A 25,638-nucleotide genomic window follows, 5' to 3' on the forward strand; every position below is an offset into this window, starting at 1 on the left:
GAGTTTACTGAAGCAGGAAAGTGTATTTGCCGAAATTTATTATGCTTGCGTACTACACATTCTGGCCCAAGTGCAGGTGGGAGATTTTCGCGTGTTGCTAAATAAGGATGAGGTGGCGTAGCTGCCAAACCCCCTCAAAACAGTTTCGAATCATTATACGTACGGCTGCCTTTAAATCAAAAGCATTCCTAATGGGGCCATAGGCATCCTGACAAAAAAACTAATGTATTTCTCTATAGTCTCGTTCGACGACCGAGAAGCTCTGAGAATAAAGATCTCTGGACACACGGCGCGTGCGTGAAACCGGGCTTCCATTGTCTCAAAATGCTTACTTGAAAATAGCGAAAAGGAGTGGTCCTACAAAACACAATACATGCATCTGTCGTGGAGCGAAAGTACAATAGTATACATTTATCAAATAAATCCCGTATTGGTGTACATGCGCATCGTTCGTAGATGCGTGAACTCAGTGTGCGAAAAATCGTCCCATGGGTTCATTCTTTGTAGGCAATCTGGTTCTTCGAGCATTTTGCGATCGACTGTACTCACTTTCCGCGAAGGTTGGGCGCACCTAGCGAATCGTTTAAAGGACTTTTGAAAGAAAGAGAGCAAGAGAGCGAGAGAGAGAGAGACAGACAGACAGACAGACAGACAGACAGACAGACAGACAGACAGATAGATAGATAGATAGATAGATAGATAGATAGATAGATAGATAGATAGATAGATAGATAGATAGATAGATAGATAGATAGATAGATAGATAGATAGATAGATAGATAGATAGATAGATAGATAGATAGATAGATAGATAAAGTCTTCCTCTTTTTCATAATTTTCTTTTTTTCTTCACTCAACTGCGCACCTTATATCACCCCACCGACGTACATATCTCATCGTACCAGTCATACACTTAAAGTTTCAGGTCACCGCACCCGCACCACCACCTTCGCTGCCTCCTTTTTTCCTTGCACAGCTTAAGACTGGAACGGCCTTCCCCACCATGTCATCGCCATCACCAGCCCGTCTTCTTTCAGTGCCGAAGTAACGGCTCATCTGTCCTGTTAATTTTTTGTGGCTACACATTACTGTTTCCTGTGCTCACACCACCCCTTATGTAATACCCCCATTTCGGGGGTCTTTAAGGAAAATAAAATGAAATGAATGAATGAAATGAAATAGATAAATAGATAGAGAGAGGGAGGGAGAGAGATTGAGAGCGAGATATATATATATATATATATATATATATATATATATAGAGAGAGAGAGAGAGAGAGAGGAAGTTTATTGGGAGCGTTCATGCTAATCTTGTAGGAGTGGTTCCCTCGTCACAGGAAGCCATGAGCCGTCTTAGCATTGGCTGCTCTACCGGTGAGCAGAAGCTGGTCCGGGCAGCCGCGTCTGGATAGTAGTGCCTTTCACTGCTCCGGGGAGTTGGGGGTGCGGTGAAGGGGGATATATGCTTGTTTTTCCTACACTCTATGGCAATATGTCTGAGTGTATCTGGCTGTAGGCAGTATTTGCATTATGCTGGATATTGGAGGCGCAGTTTTGATCCGAGAAAGCTTTCGTGCTTCTCTCAACTTGATTTAAAAAGGGATGGTGATGTTTCTGTAATAAAGCACTAAGCAACATTAAAAAACCAGTTCGCGTTATCTAAAAATAAATTACGTCCCTAAAGTCATGCCAAATTGAGTTTTTAGACCTTGTAAGTTTGAACAACGTTTGTGCAGCAAGCCTAAACCTTTTTTCTTCTTTTCTTTATTCGTATTTTTTTTTTGCCTGGAATAAAAATCCAGAATAATACACCCTGATTGATTGTGAATCCATTATAGCAGCATTACTCGCTGCAATAACATTTTGCACGGAAAAAGGACTGGCAGTCGACTTGCTGTTGTTTACGGGATCTGAAAAAAACTTTCTGTGTGCAGCTGTCAAGAATCAGTTTGGATAATTAAAGGTACACCGGCCAGCAGGCCTTACGTGACATCAAAACAGTGATTACAGGCCTTACAACATCATTACAAACATTACAGGCCTTACAACATCAAAACAGTGATTATTGATGGTACGTTTCCTTCCGTTAAAAAAAAAACTTACCCCATCCTCGCTAGAAACCAGGGTCCACGAAAGTGTTAAAGTACACAAGCCGCAAAATCTGAATAACCTCACCAGAAAGAAAACGCACCAGCCTAGAAGTTTTACACCATACCACAACGTAGTGATCAAGGTGGAACGGGTTTCTTGCATTAACCCTCTGGTTTCTGAACGCGACCTTATCCACCTTCCAGCCTGGCCAGCGAGCGCGAACTACAAACGCTGGAAGTTTGAAAATTGTCATGTAAATGGTGATCCGCGATTACAGACATCCCGTGGGCCCAAACCCTGAGAAATATATTTATGCAATTGCAGCTAACCTCATCGCATTCAGTTTTTCATTGCATGTCTCTGAGGTAGCGCGATAAACAACACGCGTATAAAAGGAAGAGGATGACGCGACGAGTGCCTGCCTCTGATATTGTTGTTGCTGTTGTTCGGTTAGCGTAAGCTCTTGGCGTAAGCTCTTGGCGATCTTGGCCCTTGCGTTTGTGCACTTTTGACAGAAAAGCGATGCTTGCACGATACCAATTCCGTCGCTCTTCAGTGCAACATAATGGGAAATATGCGGTGCGTTCCGCTTGTAGAAAAAGTCAAAGCACCTTGCTTAAGATGACGATGGTTAAAATATGAAGCTTTCTCTTATGCAATCTGAGACAAATTCAGAAAGTAAAATTGCTTCTTTGACCATGTGGGAATGGCGAAATCCGATAGACATCGGCTTGATAACGCGAGGGACCCAGGTTCGATTCTGCCCAGGAAAATCAGTTTTCTCTTTTGAGGCGTTTGATGTGCCTTCGCTTTCCATCATCATCATTTTTTCGTGAAACCTATTGTGTAAAGTAGGCTTTCCTGCAGAGTGTTTTCGTGACGGGACAGTCACCAACGGGAAGGCATACAAAGATTCACTTTAAAGAGCAAAGTTTGCTGAAAGTTCGCCATACGTTATTTGTAATTTCGTAGGATTTGATTTTTTGCACAGTGCGGACCGGCAATCACACCACTGTAAACTACGGGACAGTTTCAATACTCTTTTATGATCAAATCGTGTGACATTCGGCATATTGGTATAGTAAACAAATGAGCAAGACCCACGCAACACACACAAAACAATAAAAGTACTATTTTATTGCATCAATCTTTGTGCAGGTGGTGGTGACTTACAAAACTAAATTTCAAGAGCAACCCTTTTAAAACATTAATATTAATTACAGGCACTTTTTTGCATCCTCGCGGTGTTCTTTTTACTGGTATAAACAAGACCACAGGAATCTTTCCATCGTGGTGCAAAAATTAAACGCAATGTGAACTTATTTACCGGACCTAACAACGGGAACACTAACCCTCCTCGTGAGAATCTCAGGCTTCTCCACAAGCTCAAAAGGCTGCCTGGAACTGAGACAGAACGTCGACGCATGAGTGGAACGAAAAATGGTAAGGAACACTAAGTCAGGTAGTGGTCCCGGCAGCAGTCATCCTAGAACCATCCCAGCATGCGCAGGCCAAGGTAGATGGTCAGTAAAAAGAGGGTGACCAGGCCACAGTACATGAAGGCTCCACGTGTCCGCTTGTTTGGATCTCCATGCATTGAATAAAGCCCACGGTCAGTCACCTCTGTTACTTGTAAATTTTGGATTTCTACAGACAGCAGTGGCCCAACAAGGCTCAGGGAGTGAGCGGGAAGAGATTTAGCCAGCGGCACGTGGCAGCATATTGCATTAAATTGCTTGCGATCAACAACGTTCGCGCACTGTCATTTTTTTAAGCAATAATAATTTATCTCAGAGAAGCATTTATTCTATTTTTTTAATTCGAGCGCCGTTGTGGACGCGACATTTCATTCCGAGGTGGGTAGAAGCCTAGCGCTTCCGGCATGATGCACAAGGTTAATGGATGGTGCTGTTAAGCTGCCTCCCGCAACTAAATCAAACGCATATGTACCAAACCGCCATCATTTACGACAACGACGCGTATAATTGACTTAGGAAAACATTTTTACAAAAACAATATAGCAAAAAATTGTAAGTACCGCGAAGGGTCGATCCCAGGTCGTTAAAGCCAGAACCAGCGTCCCTGCCTCGAGACCACAGAGACCCAACCGTTGTATCCTTTAAGCAGTTGGTGAAGGGAATAGCGGCTGGTCTCAAAGTGAACCCGCAGATGGCGATAGGGTCTAAAGGTAGTGACCGGCTTGTACTCACCTAGGCTCGGAATGTCGCGCTACTTACCATTTCACCTTTTAATTAAGTTAGCTTGTGTAACCACCAACTTGCAAGCTCCAGTTAATGTATCCGCGCTTATGTGCGTGCATGTGCATAACTTTTGTGGGAAAACTGGCTCGCTCACCGGCGGATGTAAAATTACCTCTTGTGCCCCTCTTACTTAAACTACTGGCCAAGTTCCAAGCTAACCATACCTCCTTCCACTAATGTTATGCCTGGGCTGTAGCACTGGTTCCTTACGATCTGCAAATGGTTTCATACATTACTTTAACTCAAGTGCTGAAAAGTTCCAGGTCATTTGTATAGCAACAAGTAAATATTCTCTGAAGTGTCTAGCGAACGAGTAAATGTAAAGGTCAGTCAATGAACATTCAACACCACAGCAAGTATTGGCTATTAGGGGTATGGATAGCACTACGATAGCTGGTGACAATTTCATTCATAACGCAATGAGACCGGAATTTATTATCTTAATGACAAAATAAAAAGAGTTTTAAAATGCAAGGTAACGGACTGTCCAAATAAATGTGGAATGTAGCACTGATTGTATCGTATTGCGCTCCAGTGTCGACATCGAGCGTTACAGCTGATACAGTTCAGTCGCGTTGACACTTCAGCGCCGACCCAATGGCACGCCTGGGGTCAAGAAATAATCTCCACCGTGCTCATCCCTGCTTCACCTTGGCGGGCGACTTCGCTGAATTTTTTACTTTACAACACATAGCCAAATGGCGTCGCTTTCCAAAAGCTCCTCATGTCTTTTTCTATGCCGAACACCACCTACGCTTGTGCAACCTTGGAAAACAGGTGCATGGACCGGCGGTTCTTTTTTGGTGCGGAAAGTTTCCTTCCCCTACATCATCCTTCTTTTCATGCGCTTATTATTCATTCATTATTTTTTATACTTCATTTTGTGCGTTTATAAGTTCGCTCGCATTGAAAAGGTTGAATCAGTTTACCTGGTTCCGCTTCTGTAATCTTAGCAAATGGGCTTAATTTCTTGTTCTTAGCAGGGGAAGATCTGGGGAGAAGGAAATGTAGAGTTGAGAGAGGATTGAAGACGGGGTAGGGGCCAGGGAGGAGGAAATTGCGAACAAAAATGGAAAGGATTGAATTGCGAGGAGTACGGGTTCTGGAAGGACGCAAGCAAAGGAGAAGGAAGTAACTATCGTAGTGGAGGGATAGAAGAGGAAGGGACGGGTAGGGTTCAGTGGCAGTATATTTAGAAAAAGAGAGGGAAAAGGGGAATCTAACAAAGAAGAAATATGAGGGAAACGCTTGAGGGGTAGGCGGGAGAAAAAGGAGGAAGCGCTACCTCGCACTAAGGGTCAAAGTGCTGTCGCCTTTCAACGTTATTTGCCGAGAAGCGATAGATGTGCTACCAGTTGTTTCTTCAGTGGCAAGACAAATAACTACATTGCTGAACGATTGGTCTTTGAAATCTTTAGTAGCCAAAATATTCTCTACAGTCTCACTTGAAACTAAGCAATGGTTAAAAAATACAGTCCAATACTGAAATTTCGCGCGCGTATATGCATTATCTACATCGCCTTTGGCTTATTAGCAGCTGTATTCTCTCCCATTGTAATCAACAATGGGAAATAATGTGAGGCCCATGGTTAAAATAAATCGGTAATGGCAAATTTTGCTCTGAATTGGCATATCTGGAAACAAGTGCATGCACATCTATAGGCTGCAGCCACTCCCCTGAATAGAGAGCCTACGTGCACGCACTCGTCAGGTCAACAATGAGACGTACCTCAGAAACAGTCCTAACGAAGGATTATCTTACGCAGGAAGAAACTCAGGGATGACTAAATAAATTGTTATGATCTGGGTAATTTAGAACTCATCAAATGCGGGACAAACGCTCTAGGAGCAGACCGAAAGGGCACTTTCTACCACGCACCTCCCGTAGAGTATCCGATGGAGTAGACGACTCTTCCTGCCAAGTAGACAAGTCCCGCGCCAGCAGCCAATTTCTGGAAAGGTGCACGACGCATTTTTAATGGCAACTAAGCAAACACTCAGTTAAGCTCATTAAAGAAAACAACGAAAGCAGTAGCTCCCTGGAATGCCAACAAGAATGCCATTGTAAACAACCAATGAATGCAATTGAGTTCCCCAGTATCTTCTGCGAAGCCTGCAAAAATCTCCTAACAGATAAAAAGAATATAATAAACCAATCAGACGGTCAGATGTCGAGCCAGAACATAAAAATGATTAGGTTTTCTAATGATACCATTGTAACCTATGAAAGCAAGAGGAAACCTGAAAAACTGCAGTACCCCTTCTCATTTGTGTACATGAACCAAAGTAACTCACTCCAAACTCACTGAACATAGAACATGCTGTAAACATCTGTAGTAACTTAAATCTCCACTAATAACCATAGAAAAATTTCCCAGAATCATAATAAACACATACTACATCTCGCTATGATTTTAGAAAATAACAAATTTGGGGAGTTACTTTCGGCATATCCGCCAATTTATTTTCTAATGTGAGGACATCCATCCATGAGGGATGATGGAGTAGGTGGCGCCCTCTGGGCGCGGTGCGGTGTGTGTGCGCGCGGGGGAAACTTGGGACTCGGCGGCAGTCGTGGAGTGGTCTAGGAAGTGAGCGGTTGTAGAGTGTGTGTGAATAAACACTAACAAGTGGGGGCCCGTCCGGGATGGAGCCTATAACGGACCATTTTGTGCAATTGCTTTTGCAACAGACAAACGGGTCCCCTATGGAAAGGGAGCGCATCGCCGCGCAAGTGCGCGACGCGATAATGGCCGCCGCTGTGCCGCCCGCCTCGACGGCAAGCGTAAACATGGCGGCACCCTTTGTTTGCGCCGGTACCGCCGAAGCGCGGCCAGCGACCGTGATAGCACCCGCAGCGATGCCCAAGTTCGAAGGATTCCGTGATCTGCAGTCACCGCATGAGTTCCTGGACAAGGTCGAAAACTTCTGCGTGGCTGCGGACATACCGACGGGAGACCGCGTCCGGCGTGTGATCGCGACGGCCTTGGAGGGGAGCGCAAAGCTTTGGTACCGCTTCGCGGGACCCTTTGAAAGCTGGGACGGCTTCGCCGAAGCTTTCAGGAAAGAGTTCGCGTCCATCGACGAGAAGCTTCGCCTGAAGCAGGAGCTGGACGAACGGACGCAGCACCCGCAAGAAAACCTGCGGGAGTTTATTTACGTCGTCACCGCCTATTACGAAAGAATCAGCGAAAACGTGCCAGAGTCGGATAGGGTTGACCGAGTGCTGCGCCAAATGTACCCCGACCTACAAGATTTGGCTGCTGGATCGACCTTCAAGGACTTGAAGGCACTAGCGGCCGCGGCAGACTGCCTGATGGAACGTGCGCGGCGCCGGCAGCAGTATCGGCCCCCGCCGCCCAAGGCCAACCATGTCGCGCGCGACCTGGCCTATACGGCCCCTGGCGTCTCCAACGTCGCTACAATGGGCCAGCACGCCGTCTCCTTCGTGGGAGCAGGGGCGCCCGCGTGTGCGTGGCCGCTCCACCCCGCTGCCGTGCAGCCTTCGTACCACCGCGACAGGTGGCCCGCCGTTCCGCCCAGCGGTGCACTGCCACAAAAACCATCAGCGGGACGACAGCAAATTGTTTGCCGGCGATGCGGTGGCGTCGGCCACATCGCACGCAACTGTGCGACGGGACGCCGACAGGACCGTGGCGTTTGCTTCCTGTGCCGCCAGCCAGGGCACTTCCAGGCACAGTGCCCAAGAAACTGGCGCCAGTAGGCACAGGCCCGGTGAGTGTCTACGGCGCCGCAATGCAAGTTGCATCTACGGCCGGAAAGAGGGAGCCAATCCTGGAGGTGCGAATCGGGAACGGGACGTTCCGCGCGCTGCTCGACACAGGATCCAGTGTGAGCCTTCTCGGAGCTCCGGCTATCAGCGCAGCGTGCTCAGCTGGAGCCAAAGGGAAGCGAGAAATGCGGACACTCCGCCTGGCATCAGGTTGGCCCCAAAGCACCACTTCCATCAGGTGCCAAATGACGTGGGACGGCGGCTGTCGCGTACAGAGATTTTTGTGCCTGCTTGATTTGTGCCAGGATGTTGTGCTGGGCCGGGACTTCTTGACCGCCACGGGCATATCCTTGCACATTGGCCTCGGAGGGTGGACCGTGGGCATGGAGCCACAGCTGGTAGTGCCGTTTGCGAAGGCTGGCAAAATGGTCACCCCTGAACCATTGGATGGTGCCTACTGCCTCGAATGGCTGTTCGAGCACCCTTCGGACACTGTGATGACCTGCAGCACGGCGGTGCACTCGGAACAGCAGTCAGACAGCCAAGGCAGATTTGAGGCTTTGCTAGAGGAGTGTGGGGCACTATTTACCAAGCCTCGAGGTTGCACCAGGCTGGTCGAGCACTCCATTGACGCAGGTGACAGTGCCCCTGTGCGCACCAAGCTGCGCCCAGTCAACCCTAAGAAAAAAGGCATCATGGACTCTTGCTTGGATGAAATGCTGGGTGCAGGCCTGATCAGACGCAGCAACAGCCGCTGACAAGTGCACCGGTCCTGGTGGGCAAGAAGTCGGGGGGCTACCGCGTGGCCATAGATTATCGATCCCTGAACTCCCGAACCAAGGTCCCAGTGTACCCGATGCCACGCAGCGATTGGTTGTTGGCCCAGCTGGGTAACGCTAGATGGTTCAAAAGTTTTGACCTCTCCCAAGGGTTCTTCCAGATCCCACTAAGGGAACAAGACATCGAGAAGACTGCGTTCATATGCCACAAGGGTACCTTCGAGTTCACAAGAATTCCGTTTGGCGTGGCAGGAGGGCCTGCCACATTCCAGGCCCTGATGGACAGAGTGCTCGACGGCATCAACCACCAGTGCGCCATGGCCTTCCTCGACGATGTGCTGGTGTACTCTCCAACGCTGGAGGACCATTTGGTGCATGTCCGTGAGGTGCTGGAGCGTATCAAGCAGGCAGGGATCACAATCAACCCCGACAAGGTGCAACTCTGCAGACAGTCCCTCACCTTTTTGGGGCACGTCATCTCCCCTGGCGAGTGCCGACCAGACCTGGAAAAGGTACGCGGAGTCGCTGACTACCCACAACCTTCTAACGTCAAGCAGCTACAAACATTCCTGGGCCTCACTGGCTACTACAGGAACTTTATTCCATAATTCTCGGTCCTCGCCAAACCAATGACCAACTTGCTGAAAAGGAAACAAAAGTGGCAGTGGACCAGCAGTGAACAGCATTCATTCACAACTCTCCGAACAGTATTTGCAACGGGTGCAGTCCTCTGTTTGCCCGACCTAAATGCCCCATTTGTTGTTGAGACAGATGCCAGCAGTGCTTGCATAGCATTAGTGCTACTGCAGCAGCAGGATGACATTCTCAGGCCAGTTTCATTGATCAGCAGAGGATTGTCAGATGCCGAGTTTGATTACACAGTGCAAGAGTGGGAATGTTTGGCAGTTGTATGGGCTGTGGACAAATTTCGGCCCTACTTGGAATTCACAGCATTTGAAATCCACTGTGATCACTCATCACTGGCCTGGATGTTTTCCACTGAGCAGGCATCTCCCCAGGTGCGACGCCGTGTGCTGCGCCTTCAGGGGTTCCAGTGCAAAATCAAACACCGCCATGGAAAGGCTAACATACCAGGCGATACTTTAAGCCGGGCACCAGTTGAAGCGAGCCCTAATGATGTTGCTGAGGGTCTGCCCTAGACCCTGTTCCCACTTCAGTTGCACTCGGATGAAGGCTCAGTCAAGTTTGCCAACAACTGCCTGGTGACTGCCATTGAAGACCTGACTGTCGTGCATAGTGCGGAGAAACTGGCACAGGAACAGCAAAAGGACTCCCTTTGCGGGACATAGCAAGGACTGTCCAAGGTGAATGCCTGCAGGAAGATAATGCCGAAAGCCGCAGTGTGGGGGTTCTGGCATCCACGTCCCGCATTGAGTCGTCAGGACTTCTAGTGCAGAGCCGTGGCGACCGTACAGTTGCCTGGTTGCCTGCTCACCTTCGCCCCTTGGTCTTGCAAATGGGCCATGACCATCCAACAAGTGCCCACGCTGAGTTCTTCAAGACACTGCGACGCATCTCTGATAAGTATGTGTGGCTGGGCATGCGTGGTGATGTGTCCAAGTGCGTCCGCTCTTGTCAGGTCTGCCAGAAAACAAAGGCAATCCGCCAGAAGCCACAGGGATTTATGGCCAGCCAGTGGATAGCAGCACCAATGGAAGAGCTAAGTGTGGATCTGATTGGTCCACTGCCTACCAGTCCACGCAGGAACAAGTACCTGCTCGTCATCATTGACAAGTTTACGAAGTTCATTGAGCTGTTCCCACTGAGAGCAGCAACCACCCAGCAGATAGCCAGCAGAATGTACGAGGTCTTTTGCAGGCATGGAGTACCCACAGCTATTTCCAGTGACAATGGGAAGCCCTTCGTCAGCAGACTGTGTAAGAGCTTGCTTAGGTAGTGGGGCATTGCAGAACTGTCCCGTACAGGCCAGCGGGGCAAATGGTAGAGCGGCACAATGGCACAATAAAGCAGTCTCTACGTGCGTTCTGCAATCATCACAAGAGCTGGGACCTCCACATCCCTGAAATTGCCTTTGCCATGCGCACTGCTGTGAGCGTGGCCACTGGCTGCACACCGGCTCTCCTGTGCTATGGAAGGGAGCTGAAGACCCTGTGGCAGCCAGCGGAAGAGAAGCATGATGTCGAGCCGGCCGCATCAGCCCCTCATACCTTCGCTGCAGAACGTCAGAACCACTTGCCACAGGTTTTGGCTGCTGCACGACAGCATCAACAACGCGCCTGGGACACCCAGCAACGCTATTATAACCAACGGCGCCGGGCCACTACCTCGAAAGAAGGTGACCTCGTGCTGCGCGACGTCCACATCCTCAGCAATCCTGCCAGGGGAGTCTTGTCCAAGCTCGCGCCGAGGCGTACAGGACCGTTTCGGATCCACCAGCGTCTCGGAGCGAACACGTTCAAGCTGGTCCATCCAAGCACAGGCAGAGCCTGTGGCACCAGCTACTGAGGGATGGTGGAGTAGGTGGCGCCCTCTGGGCGCGGTGCGTTGTGTGTGCGCGCGGGGGAAACTCGGTACTCGGCGGGAGTCATGGAGTGGTCGAGGAAGTGAGCGCTTGTATAGTGTGTGTGAATAAACCCTAACACTAAAGAACACGAAAAACGGCTCAGCCTAACGCAGAAAACATTACATCACTGCAGAAACACTTGGCTTCACTTTTTATGGCGCCCCACACATGATCGAACATGGAGATTACGATTGCGAGTATATGTATGCAAAGTGTAGGTTACAAACCCCTGCCGCCCTCGTCCAATTTTAGAAAGAAAAAATGACTTGCCTAGTGGGAAACTTTACTATATTTTCATTTTTTGCAGCTGTAATTTTGAACACGTTTGGTTAAAGGTGCACGTCCATTTACCCCCAAAAGAAGCTTTAGAACAGTCAGGATCATAGGCCGCACCTATAGAGATGTGCCGGTATTTATCTCTGCAGAGGAAGAGCTACTCTCATGCTTTGACTTTGACAAAACACAAGACATGAAATGTTCACTAAATATGTTTTCCCACCACAAGCACATAGGTAATTAGGCTAACTTCAGCAACCTGCTCTTGGGTGAGGCCGGTAGTTAAAATAGGCAATGAAACACATAATATCGCCAGCTTGAGCACATCCTATTGAAGTAATTGTACATTTTTATCGCAACAAGATTAGAATTAAGCCGATTCACCCGCCGCGGTGGCTAAGTGGCTACAGCGTTGTGCTGCTGTGCCTATTGCGGTTTCGATTCCTGGCCGCGGCGACCTCTTTTCTGGTGGAGGCGAAAAGCGAAAATGCCCATGTGTTCAAGCTTTCGCCATAAGTTAAAGATCCCCAGGCGGTCAAAATTAATCCGGAACCTTCCACAAGGGCGCACCTCATCGCCTTTGTCGTCAGCGCGCTAAACCCCTCACAGAATTCAACCGATTCGATAGATAAAGTTTCGGTTTACTTATTTCGGCTTTCCCGGCAGTTTATGGATTAGGATTGTGTCTTTTCTTATTTAAATTTAGATTCATTGAAGAAAGTTGGAGTGATATTCTTGATCGTGGGTGGAGACGATGCACAGACGAAACCACAACGTTTGTAGCTTTATTCTTGTAGTACTCATCTATTGTGTGATCGTTACACGCATGGACTAATATCTATTTGCCAAACGGCAATAGTCCTATGTCTTCTGCACTTTTATATGATTGCCAAAACGACTAAACATGGATCAAGATTTTCAAACCCCTGTCTGCGATGCCATATCATTGCCAGTGTTTTGAGTTTATTTTGAAACCATGCTACAGGATGGCAACCTTGAAGAGCCCTTGGACATCAATCTTACACACAGAGCAGCAAGTCAAGCATGACGAAAGGCATTACAATACAAGAGCAGTACAGTTACAAGTGTAAAGTAGTACACTTGTACAAAACAAGTGTAGTGCAGTTCTCAATACAAATCATAGAAATTGGAAATGTCAGGCACAGCCTGAAAACAAGTTTCAGTACGGTGCATTGGGTTTACAAATCATATCACGCAACTGCTTCAATGAAATCGCTGAAACGGCGACTTTTCTTTAAGTGAAAACAGTATTTAACATTTTCGGTAATGGATACTGTATCATTTGTGTCCTGTAGTTTGGTAGTTCTCGCGGCATTTATTTCTGTTCCAATGTTCTGGTGTACGGGTCTTGTAGACTCCAATGTTTTATTTTGTTCCTGCAAGCCTGGTTAGCGCGTCGTAATTACTGATTAAACCTAATTTATAATAACAACAAAGCTTATAGTTATACATGGAATTAACTCGAACAATGCCAAATTTTTTAAAAGTGTCAGCAGTGTGTGAGATAAAGAAGTTCACACCACAAACGAATGACTGGGTTTTGCAAACTGTGAGCTTGTGCAAAATTTCCTTTACAGTAGTGCTCTAAACAAGAATTACATATTTAATCAATGACAAAAATAATGGGTTATACAGAATCGTGTTGATTGATATTGGGAGATAAAACCAGTAGCGGCGTATAATCCCGATTGCTCTAGATAATTTGCTGGTAATGTGTGTATAATGGTTATGCCACATCATATCTTCATTCGAGTATACTCCAAGTATTTTAAAAGAATTTTACTTCAATTTCTGCGTCGTTTAGTTTAACAGAAACTGACCCAATTATTTCGTTTCGGGGTGTAAGACAATAGCCTTAGTTTTAGAGACATTTATTCTTACACAGTCACATAAACTAACGCCCGCTATTCAATGCCCTACCAATCTTTTCAGTGTAACACCACTACGTCGCTTGCTTACTGGTGAATATGCCACAGTAGGAAGCAGGAAGCTGTTCTACTTACAGGGAACTCAAGCCCAACGAGAAACAGCATCATCAGGAACTGTGGGTAGTATTCGAGGCTGCACAACAAGCAGTGCGGTAATGTGTTGACCATATAAAGCATCATACACTAGAACTGTTGTATACCAGATGTGAAGTCGCATCAAATCATAGTGAGACTCAATTATTCTACCATGATTCCTGTTTTGAATTTTAAAAGAGTGCAGCCCTACATGAAATGAACTGCAGTGATAATGATGGAATGTAAATTCGGCATCCAATGGCGTAGACTTCATTAAGCCATATGATGTACATAAAGAAAGATCATAGAAGTTTGGGCTAATATTTATTTTGGGGTTCTGATTCTGGCATTATTTTCTCTTTGCATTTTAATCTTACTCCGTCTTGTTAACAAAGGAGCACTCAAACTGGCTTCAAGTTTGATAACTGTCAAACGCTTCAATGGTTTCACTACAATTCCAATCCGTGTTTCAAAAAATATTGAACTTCATCCATGTTTTCTGTTCGGCATTTTAAGAGTTTTTTGCCCTCAAGCAAGTGTGCAAGTGCACGGAAACGCAAATACATTTGATCTGCAAATTTCTTAAACATTTCCGGTAACTTTAAACCAGAAATTTGAGCCTCATATTCAATTGAAGCCGTTGCATATTTCCAGATAATTCCGAAGGAAAAACAGTGAAGAGTACTGTGGGACAAAACTTTTGGGTTCCTTCTTTATTGCTTCTATCAATGCTTAGTGCCTTCAAAAACCTTTGGTTGTACTTTAAATAGTTGGGCATGCGATATTTACTTGCACAGAGTGGCATGAAAAACGCCAGTTGTGGTTTCCATCACTTCAATACCGAAGGGCGCGCATGCCCGAACCACGCTATGACCTCGATCACCATTTTGGGCGGACGTAAAAATACTGTGGTAGCCGGCGAGGCGTTGTTTCGACCATCCCGCCGCAGGATACGGCAAAGCCGTTTCGGACAAAGGATTATTTTAAGCTTTCGCATCGAACACGCACTCGTGTGTTGTTGCTTATGTTTGTTTACCACATACTTCGTGGCAAGCAAACCTTGAATTTCGCCCAACAAGCTCAAGTTTCGATACCTTTGAGTGCAGTCGCTCGCGTAATCGAGATCAGCAGCGAGATAATTTTCACTGGTTACGATCCATGTGGGTCACCTTTCACCCACGCTGAATATGAACGACACTAATCCGCGCAATTCCAGTGATGCAGCATTACATGTGATCACAAAAAGGCATTAAGTCAACTGGATCAAATTGCTGCCACCATATTCATATGTTCTTTACTTTCACTCACATACTTTCTTTAGTTTCTTCTGACTGCCCAAACAGTGCGCCCTTTTGTCTTCCTGTTCTGTGATCTTGATAATAAACCTGCAGGAAGTTACGCTACAACAAAAAGGCAACTCCGTCTCCGCTACTGGAATGCATATTCTAAATACACCAGTGTTCAGCAACAGAATATCTCACCTTCTTGTTTCTTCAAACTACGGAAACTTAAGCAGTTGCGTATGCGGAACCAGATTTATGCAAATGCACTTGTAACTTACCGCGCAATGCGCAATGACTGCTTGAGCGCTCGGAAATCTCAGTGCCGTGACTTAAAACTTCCTGAAACGGAGCTTGTCGTTGCTATAGCCTTAATGCCCATTACCGCCCGGTTAAGCTAGCGTTGCCTCTCGCAATCAGCAGCTGTTGATTGATCGTTCTCAGAACCACATTGATTGAGCAATCGAATCATATTGTTTGGCGGGAAGGGGGGGGAGGGGGGGGGAATCGCGCGTTAAAAACAGCGCGCATGGGTTCCATTCCTGATGCTGGAGAACTTACAAATGCTGGTGTGACCGCTGAATGCAGTTGAATACGACGTTGCTGTTGGAATACATCGTCGGTAACTGCAAGGGGTGAAACAGCAAGAAACAAAATAATTACCCGATCGGCAAACATAGCAGGCACAGTAGGGAGTATGAGCCTGCCTGCACAACTCCTACAAAGATTTTACAGGCCATAGTTTGTGCTGCAGGATGTAACCAATGGCAGGCTGTTCAACGCTGTCAGCCCGGGTAGCGTCCGTGCAAATTGTGAATGCGATGAATTGCTTCACCTAGCTCATGTTGGCGAGTTCCGGTGTGTTGTGACGTTGCACATTAGATCGCGTGTAATAGAAACACCGTGGACACGTGCGCCTTGCCAGAATCGTTTTAATCAGTCTCGTGTACAGACGCAGCGTGTTCTGCGGAATTGTGTATCCTAACCCTGTGCAGTCTCAGTTTCCGATTTGTACGTCCACGCGCCGAAGCAACTCCTGAACCATGAAGCGGGCCGCAGTGAAAGGCGAGGGGTTTATTTTGACCACCTGGACATCTTTACGTGCGAGGAAACTTCGGCACACCGCCATTTTCAAACGGGCGCACGGTTGGGGCGCACCTTTGTCCTCAGCAGCACACTCTTCGTGCTGCTGAGGACATAAAGTATCATAAGAGCTGTGTATTCTTCGTATTTGCCCTCATAGTGCCCTGCAGAAACCTCCTCAACAGCCATGGTCCCACTAGTGCGTCCCTCAGGCTTAAAAAGATACGTGCCTGTAAATTTCGTCCTCTTCTGAATATTTCCTAAATCCCTGCGCCCTTCTTGGCACAATATTGTTAGCAGTGGTTCCAAAATTTTAATTTCAACACTTGTACCAAATGTTGTTTGCTCGAGTGATTCGGACATTGGGAATAACCATGCGCGTCTCAAAATGTCATTCGCTCATCAACAAGCGTTTTATTGTCTCAAGAGGTTCTCAAGCTTGCGTATGAATGATAAGCCACGGCGTCGAGTGTGTGGTTCTACAGTATCCTCGTTTTCCTCTGTTGAGGGGGAGAAATATTTTTAGCATTAGTGCGAATTCCAGCGTCTTGTCTTTCGCTTACTGAAGTTTTGTGTCTTTGTCAACTCTAATTTTTTCCTCACTTGGAGGCTAGAGCTGGGGGGCGTGTAAACAGCGTGATGACCAGCAGAGGCGTCGTCTACGCGTGAACTGCGAATTTTTGCTGCGTTTTGTTCGCTACGCCCCAGAGCCTGAAAGGCTGTGAACACGATACCGTTGATTTCCACTGGAGTCTTTTTTAGGCAACGTTGAAAAACCAGCAAGCGAGAGGTTTCGGGTTTTCATGGAAGGTGTGCATGGCGTAGGTATTTTAAGTGCGAAGCACTTCAGCGGCCCGGCTTGTCGTCGCAGCTACCGCGTAACACATAACGCGGCGTCACGCACCCAAACAGAACCTTCGGAAAGATCACCGCTTCCCCTGATCGGAATCGAACCTGGGTCTTTCGCGCTGCAAAGCAGATGTCAATCCAGTTGCGCCAGACAGGCACACGTTTCACAAACGGAAGCGGTGGAAGTGATCCTTGCGCTGCGCCGTTTCCACGGACGCTGCTGTTGCTAGGCCTCAAATAGGTGCACGGGGATATAAAATGACGGAAAAAGCATGAACTAACGCGATAATTACGCTAAAAGAATGACAACTCCATCCAGTGTCACTTTATAGGCTTTTTGAGGGGTTGCGGCGCCCTCTCGTGACTACTTGCCGTGTCAACGCCAGGCTGGTACTGAAACTAGTCAAGAGAGGGAGCCACAGACCCATTGGCAAATCACTGCTCCGCACTTGAAAGCTCTCACGTTTGCAGAACTGCTTTAAGTTTTTAGCTGTCACCCTCGCAACTCATTCCGCCGTGCTCACAGAAACGCACTTGTCTTTAGCACTCGAACGGCGTTACGCGGGTTGCACTGACGACGCCTGTCGGTGACACCCATGTGACACCGGGTGCGAGATAGTTTACAGCTGCGCGTGCGCGGCCACCCGCACATGATCACCTTGTCTTAGTCGGCGTTTTTGACCACCGCTGCTACAGAGGATGCGTGCTTTGGCCGCCGGGAGCTCTGTTGGCGGCACCACTCATGAGGCGCGCCACGCTGCCGCGTCATCTTTCGTCTGATGCGTCCCTGCTCGGGAAAAAAAAACGGGCCGCGTATGTACTCCTTTCGTTGCAAATGTCGCCAAAAGACGATAGTCTTTGTAGACATTTGCCAAGGAAATGCCCCCCTTTGCTTTCCCGCTCACCTCTCATGCTGTTCCTGTTCCGTCGAGCTCATCCCAAGGTAAACACACTAAAGGTTTGCTCAAGGATATTTGAATTTGCCGCGTTCCACTGCTACAGGCCGGGTTCCTCGATGCCAGCTCTACAATACGGCAGAGACGCGCTTGAATCGAGGCGGCCGACTTCAAGATTTATAGAACCGCGTGGCTGTGCTCCATGTGCGTTCCAAGCAGAACGTGGAACCTAGCTAGTGGAACCTTTCGTTGCTGTTGCCTGGTGATTTCTCATATGCCGCCAGGAGGTGGCGCGGGCAACAGCAGGCGGCGTTTTTCTGCAGTAGATGTAGAATATCCTTTGCTATCGAAAAAGCATGCATCCATGAATTTTTAATAACGGAACACTGTACACATCCCTTGTGTAGTAATTTTTGGTCTAATATTTGCGTAATGTCTTGTTCATGTTCAACAAAGTTGACAAGTATGAACATATAAACCGTCCTTAGACACTCACATTTGACTGTGAGTATATGAGACTGTTGACAAGTATGAACATATAAACCGGGCTTAGACACTCACCTTTGGCTGTGAGTATATAAGGCTATTGCGCAGTATACAGTCTACTTAGGCCGGGTGGCTGAATCGAGTCACAGACGGACATATAGACAGACCAAAATTTCTGGGTTTAAGTAGCCCAAGAAAAACTATCGTCTTTAAAACTCTGCCGCGTCATGGTTCTGTCAAACTGCTACGTGCAATCGTGCGTTGCGGGCTCTGAGTGTATGCGCCGTTGTTGGTAGTTGGTCCACGGCGGCGGAAGTCGTATTTCCTAGAGCGTTTTTTATCGTTTAAGTGCCCGAGCTTTACGGTCAATGAGCCAACTGAACACAGAGGGAGCGGTCGCTGTTCACGGCGATTGGTAATCTCTTGCTGTATGCAAGAGAATATAGGAAATATAGAAAATAGCTTCTGGAGCACAGCATTGTTACCATGATAAACCAGCGGCAGGCAACACGCGTCGCGTAAAAAAGCCCCTTTACGCCTGTGAGGGCACAGAGGCAGTTGAGCAACCAAAAGCACGATCGGGCATGAGGGGAGGACACTGGTAATTAAGAAGGATGAGAAATCGAATTAAAAGTAATAAAAGTGAATTAAGTGCAACGAAAGTGAAATAACAGTTTAAAAGGAATTATAATATACAAAGTGGGTGCCTGAGGGATTAGGTTGCCACAAAATGGATAAAGATTAAATCAAGGTCACTATAAGATACAAAGCGAAGCAAATTAAAAGTACTCGATGGAAAATGTGGGGAATCAAAGTAACTAAAAGTGAATAAATGGGTGAATTAGGTTAGATAAAAAGAATTGACGTGAACCAAACAGAATTCAGATGGAACGAAGTAAATTCACAAGGCAAAGCAAATGCAGAGAAATCAATGCGAATCAAGCGGAGAGTCAAATATTTGAATCAATTTGACCTAAAACGGGTCACTGAAAAAATTATCGTATATCAAAGTGGATTAACGTGAATCCAAATGAATCAACAAAAATCAAAGGTGAATTAGGATGTATCGAAGCGAATCCCTAACAAAGAAAAAGCCAACAAGGAAGAATTAGTGGGAATAAAGAACAATCAGAGTAAATTAAATTGGGCGGCTAAGTGCACCGAGTTGCACCGAATTAAATTCACAGCAAGCAAAGTGAATCAACAGGGAGTCTAAGTTAATTGGCAATGAAGGCAACAAATTAAAACGAATCAATGGGAATTGGGAGGAATCAACATAACTTGAAGGAAATGACTGAGTCAATTAAGATGACAAAAAGTGAATTAACATTGCCCAATTAAATAAAACCGACCAATGTCACCTACGACACAAGACAGAAATGAAGAAGAATCAATGCGAATTAAGAGGAAACATAATGGGTTTTGTTAACTACAAGAGGACTGCAGCGGGTTACTCAGTGAATTGAGAGATATCGAAGTTTATTAATATGAATCATATCATAGTGAATCAACAGGAACCAAAAGGGAGTTAAGATGGATTCAAGCAAATTAGGAGGGATCGATCAACGTGCATTCAGAGGAATCGAGGGGAAATAAATCACAGTCTTGTGCTCCAGCTACTCATTTCCTTGTATGCGGGAGATTACACAACGTCATAGCGCACGGCCATTTGCTCATCGGCACTGGCACGGGTCAGCAAGCCCGCATTGATATGAGACTACAGAGAGTACAGCAGTGACAAAACAAAAGAAAATGCTAGGCGAATCGTATGTCCACAGATAATAATGCGGCAGCGTAGATACTGACGGCTTCCAACCCAAGGCACTGTTAGTATCCTAGACGAATATTCCTTTCTCCTGTCTCCTCCCTCCAATTTGCGGGTGTTTTGAAAGAGCGTCGCTGCCTTGCGTTATATTCTACATGCTGAGCATGGCCGGCGACCACCAATCGGCGGGAACTTAACGGACAGCAGGAATTTCTCTCAAATCTTTCCCCGAGTCACCGCAGCATTGCTCCAACATTGCTCCTACATTGCTCCAACGCCGCAATTCAATGGCTAGGCAGCCGCGGCGCTGGATTTTACCTTTACGCCGAAGCGCTTTCGAGCCCCGACGACGCGTAGAGCCAGCCACCTGTTAACCACGGCCGAGGCCGCAGCCACCAGTACAACGTAGCCGTACTCATCGGACACCGTCAGGCTGAACGTTCTCATCGTGGATGGCGTAGTGTGTTTAACCTGCGCGAGGAACGAAAAAGAAGGAATAAAATTTACGAAACCACCTAAGCATTTCTTCTGATGTTGTGAATGCGACAACATTAGTGTGCAATTTCCGAACGTGAGCGATCCTTATCATCATCGTCCCATGCACTCCTTCTCTTCATCACTTTGACAAAGAGACTTGACCGACGCTTTTATTACGCCTTGATTGATTTATAGTGTTTAACGCGCCGACGCAACGCAGGTGATGAGGCCCGCCGTAGTGGGGGGCTCCGGTTTAATTTTGACCACCTGGTGATCTTTAACGTGCATCGAAATCTCGTACACCTGGGCGTTTTTGCTTTTCGCCTGCATCATAAAAGCGGCCGCCGCGGCCGGGAATCGAACCCGGGACCTCGTGCTCCATTTATTAGGACTATGTCTGGGCTAAACAGTGCGTAGCCGTAACGTAGAGCTTTACGACGTGCCAAGCTCATTCAAAGTTGTCAAGGGTTTCGGCTTACGAGGGTAAATATCAAATTTTAACCCTAGTCCTAACGTGAGACCAGAACATGGATTCGCACTGCTCCCGTAGCATGGTTGAGGCAGCGCCGTACCAGAGCAGGTTGCAGTCGATGCCGCACGATGGCCTGTCTGTTGCATAATAGGCAAGATAAAAATTTTACGGAAACGTGCTTTGATAGTGACCTAATGGCTACTTCTATAATTTCCGTACCCGGCGTGTCCAAATTACTCATGTAGGCCACAGCGAATGTATCGAGCACACGTTTCGAAGTCGAAGGATACAACTCATTCGCTACATCCCCTGAAGTTGGGAAAGCGTGCTTATCGCGCGTTTCTGAAGCCCCCAGTTTGATTTCCTGCCAGAGAATCTTTACCAGAGCACTAGGGAAGTCGTTGTTCCGTCTTCCTTTGTGGGCACATACACACTTGGCTGATTGGCCAGTAATGGGGAGCTTTGAGGCGTCATGCGTACAAATCACAATATTCACAACATTGCAGATTGCGAACGTCAAAATAGAAGATTAGTGATACTTCAACAAGGTGGAAATTTGGGCTGGTTGGTACATTTTTTTGATGAGCGAAAAAACAGCGCGAAGAACGGGACAAGGAAGGACAAACGGACGAAGCGCTGACTAACAACCCTCCGGTTGTTAGTCAGCGCTTCGTCCGTTTGTCCTTCCTTGTCCCGTTCTTCGCGCTGTTTTTTCGCTCATCAAAAGAAGATTAGTGCGTGCCGCGGGACACCTGAACCTAATGGCAGGTGAGTCGAACAGGTGTACACCAGTCCCGCAGAACCTATACTCCTAGAAAGCTGTGGCTTGTGCCAGTCTGTTTACTCATGTAATTCGGGCCGTAGAACAAAGGAATGAAATCGATGAAAGAGAGGCATACAAGGTTGACCAGAAAAGGAGGATGAAGTAATTCGTGCCTAAAGACAAAGAAACGAAAGCGGCAAAAGCGATGCAAATGCAATGATGTAGCGAAAAAGTTGTTAATAAGTATCACCCGGCTTGGCAAATGTGGACTCTTCCCCAAGGCTAACTGCTTCATAGGGACGTTTATTCCTCCTTCTCCTCCTCCTCCTCCTCCACCTTCAAAGCACGTAAGCCGACTTACCTGACCCGATGTTTATTATTCTTTTTTTTTCTTGCTTTTTATGGAACTTCATATATAAACTCAGTGTACGTGCAGATGGATAAGCCATACATGACTGAATGCAATGTTTAATGCTTCAAATAAAGGTTGGATTCGGAATGTTTCGTTGATGCATCCAGAATACTTAAAGCGTTGTTTAGTTAAACGAAGGATAAGAAAAAGTGGGAGATACGCACGTACGCCTTTGGGGGCAACTGCATGCGCCGCTTGCTGTCGTGGTTACCCACACTCTATATTCGCATTTTCCGCACCTGGCCAGAGGTGACAGAGGGAAGTCAGCTGTTACTTCCGCCCAGACGTACACCTCGTGATTCCTGTATCTGTCACTTGCCCCTCGTTTAAATATGCAGCGCTTCAATTTCCCGACATTGTGCCTCACGCTTTAAAGGACAGGCAAGTTTCGCACGCTATTTTGACCCCGAGCGCATAACCTTGCATCTATGGCTGCTACAAGCGCTGTTGTAAACGCTCCAAAAGAGTCGCGTCTCTGCTAGCCAGGTCATTCTAGAATCACAGCTGTTCCCGTTGTTTTTTGCCGTCAGCACATAACCCATACCCTGCCGGGAAGTCACAAGGCATGCTACAGCACGAAATGGCTAGCTTTAATTGAAGCGGCAGCAACTGTTCTTCTGACGCAGGAAAAAAAAAGGTTCGTTCACATCGTCTGTTTAACAGCCTCAGGCGGTACATGAAGCACTACGCATTTAATGACGACGGCCAGCTCAAATCCGAGTCAAACCTCGCGTAAACAGATTTACGAAGCGGGGGCCGAAACCGAAATGACTAGATGTGCACTTCGTGGCACACGACAATTTAAAGTACCAGATTCTAGTGAGTCGTATAAAAGCAGCCGAGCCCATCGCTTCTTCAACTACACAAATCTGGCACCGCGACCGCCACACAGCGGCAAACATACGCAGGGTGCGGTGGGAACGCCTACTGAATATTGAGGGATTGTTCGCAAGGATAGTTGCAAGCGACCACAAGCGTCTGAGGGATAGTTGGCAAGCGACCACAAGATGGTGTCATTGAAAGATGCCGTTGGGCGATTTAGTTCGTGCCTAAATGGAGCCTTGGCACTGCGACGACAGCTCAGACAGTGACGGTCCCGTCCAAACCGTCATTTCAAAGTGGTGTCAATTTGTCGCTGTGACCAACTTCCACCCTCCTCCTTACGCTCCCACAAGCGCGCAAACACCGACAAAAAGCAAGAATTAAACATTGGTAGCATCACCGTCGCGCCAGAAATCCACTTAGTGGAACTCTACCAGTGCGCCCAGTTCCAGAAGAGCGAAGAGAAGTTCTGCAACAAGAGTTTGTTTCCCTTGCTGCAGATATTCAACCGTCAGTAATAGCAATATTAATGACGAAGCTTATGCCGTCAAGTCGTCAAAATATGTTACTATACCCATGGCTAGATTGGATGTGTATTATTGAGGTAACAAAATCATATTATCCCATAGGATAAACAGCCGAAAATTGACCAACAAGTTGCAGAAAGAAAGTGTCTTATACAGTGACACTGAGAACCTAACACCCGAGTTTGCACTCAATGGCGATGAAATCGGAATCAGCCAATTCATTTGTATCAAAGACAACAGGAAATATTCGAGGCACGAGGGCCCATTCAACTGCTCAACCGTACGTTCGACCACATGCTCGACACCTGAAGTGTAAGCAGCATGCACGCGGTTGTCAGGAAAGCAAGTAGGGGATTCGGCTTAACTACGTATAAAAAGTAACTACGGCTTATGCGGGTACGGTTTAACGAGAATTCACTGTACTTTGTTCTAGCCAGGTGGGGAAAAAGCCTTGTAATGACAAGAGGAATAAGGGTAGGGGAAGATTGTTCAAAGCTCTTTCATGACACTTAGTGTTCACTCTGTCATGTCTACAGAATGACTGATTATCGCCACAGGGAAAAAATTAAAACACATCAGTACGAACTCGCGTACTCAAAACCCAAAACACAATACTGAACGCTGACATTTTCATTAGTTCTAATTTCAAATGACTCCAAAAACATAAGCAGTTCATGGCATGCCGTCAGACTCGCGTTCAGCGTAAACATAGGACGTTAGTAGCACCAATCTGTGACGTATAACGTTGTGAACCGGTACCCATTAAAAAAGACTAATTGTAATCACCAAGCTTCAATCTGCGGGTGCCGGTTGTCTTTACAATGCTTGAAAGAGAATCGCTAGGTCTAGGCTCCCCCGCTTACCTGGCGGTTGCTGCTGCTATTAGAGCAAATTTATACGTACCCACAAAGCTGCCCGTACGCCTGTAAGTGTACCTGGCAACGTTTAGAAACAGCCGTGTGCGCTGGTGCAGCGCGGGTGGCTACAAACGCAGCTGGGGCACGCACAAATCAATCAATGAGTCAATAAACCACTTACTTACAGTGATAAAAGAAAGAAGGTCGACACACTAAACCTGCGAGCGTACTCCGTTTCCCATATGCGTATTCTGAAGCGTCGCAAAGATGTCCACACCGAGTAGCACATACCCCCAGCCAAGTATTGCAACAGCTTTAATTAGCAGGAACGTATGTAGCTTTTACACGACAATCTGTAAGTTGGCGGGGCAGAACCGTTCGTCATTTTCTGTCACATGTCAGTCCGCCACAGAACGACCGTTCAGGTACCTGTCAGAACGCGACCATCTGTCAAAAGAGCTCCGAGGGACCACATTCGATCAAAGCCGCGTCACTGACTATACTCAGCACGACTGCTAGGTCAGAAAAGCAAATATGTGTCATAATAGTCCCAGCGTGCCTTCGGCCTGAAACTGTGCGTTTCATCCTTGAATCTGTCGACGTCGCGATTTTTCCTGGCATCCTTGACGGCTCGCATGTGCCTGCCGGATACAACCTGTCCTAACGTCACGGCGGGCAGTCCAGGAGTCCAGTTATTTCTGGAGATACTCGCGATACATACATACGTTAAAAAGCTGAGAATGCACTGGGGAGGAGATTAAAAGTGTTCCGTTCGTCCGCCTTTTGTAGTGTGGCGGCGCTCCGGCACGTACAGTCGCCAACTGCCGCACACGGACAATCCCCAAGAGCGATGGTGCCGGGGCTGAGCCACCACTCATGAGTGCTGGCCACGGCAGCGCTAGTGTGGGGTCAGGTACGAGCGAAACATAAAGGGGAACTCCAGTTTGTGTTCACGACGTGGTAGCGTTCCGACGTGTCCCGCCTCCCCTATCCTTGGCTATCGCGCCATTGGTGACCAACGGACGTTGCAGCGGATACTATACCCGGGTACAACTTAATAGCGGCAAAAAACATGCCGCTGTGCCTCATCACCGCAGCCGGATGTTACTCCACGCGACGCAAGTAGTGCGTTACTGAAAATATGTTGAACATGGCACGAGCCGTTTGTGTGATTTTTCAGATTTAATATACTTATAAATTACTGAAGTTACGACTAACTACGACATACAAGCCAGACGAT

At 47.1% G+C, this 25,638-nt stretch overlaps 2 protein-coding genes across 6 annotated transcripts in view; one reads left to right on the plus strand and one right to left on the minus strand.

The window, feature by feature from the left end:
• LOC144152770 (procathepsin L-like) overlaps nt 1-25,638 on the plus strand; it is a 181,709-nt gene that overhangs the window by 111,555 nt on the left and 44,516 nt on the right. The gene's annotated exons all lie outside the window — the stretch shown is intronic.
• LOC144151362 (glutathione S-transferase 3, mitochondrial-like) lies at nt 3,208-24,695 on the minus strand. Of its 5 annotated transcripts, none has more exons than XM_077682386.1 (6): nt 24,584-24,695; nt 20,387-20,539; nt 15,551-15,615; nt 13,710-13,767; nt 6,232-6,304; nt 3,208-3,678 (listed from the first exon to the last, which is right to left on the minus strand). In XM_077682386.1, the coding sequence occupies exons 2-6, from the start codon at nt 20,513-20,515 to the stop codon at nt 3,578-3,580; spliced, it is 426 nt and encodes a 141-aa protein (XP_077538512.1). In that variant the 5' UTR covers nt 20,516-20,539; nt 24,584-24,695; the 3' UTR covers nt 3,208-3,577. The 5 variants fall into 5 exon arrangements, with proteins under 5 accessions (XP_077538512.1, XP_077538513.1, XP_077538509.1 ...); XM_077682387.1 differs by lacking the exon at nt 24,584-24,695 and adding an exon at nt 24,445-24,573; XM_077682383.1 differs by lacking the exon at nt 24,584-24,695 and adding an exon at nt 22,361-22,726.

This window comes from Haemaphysalis longicornis, unplaced genomic scaffold, assembly GCF_048455015.1.
Source record: "Haemaphysalis longicornis isolate Haplotype H1 unplaced genomic scaffold, Haemaphysalis longicornis Haplotype H1 scaffold_9, whole genome shotgun sequence".
Taxonomy (NCBI): domain Eukaryota; kingdom Metazoa; phylum Arthropoda; class Arachnida; order Ixodida; family Ixodidae; genus Haemaphysalis; species Haemaphysalis longicornis.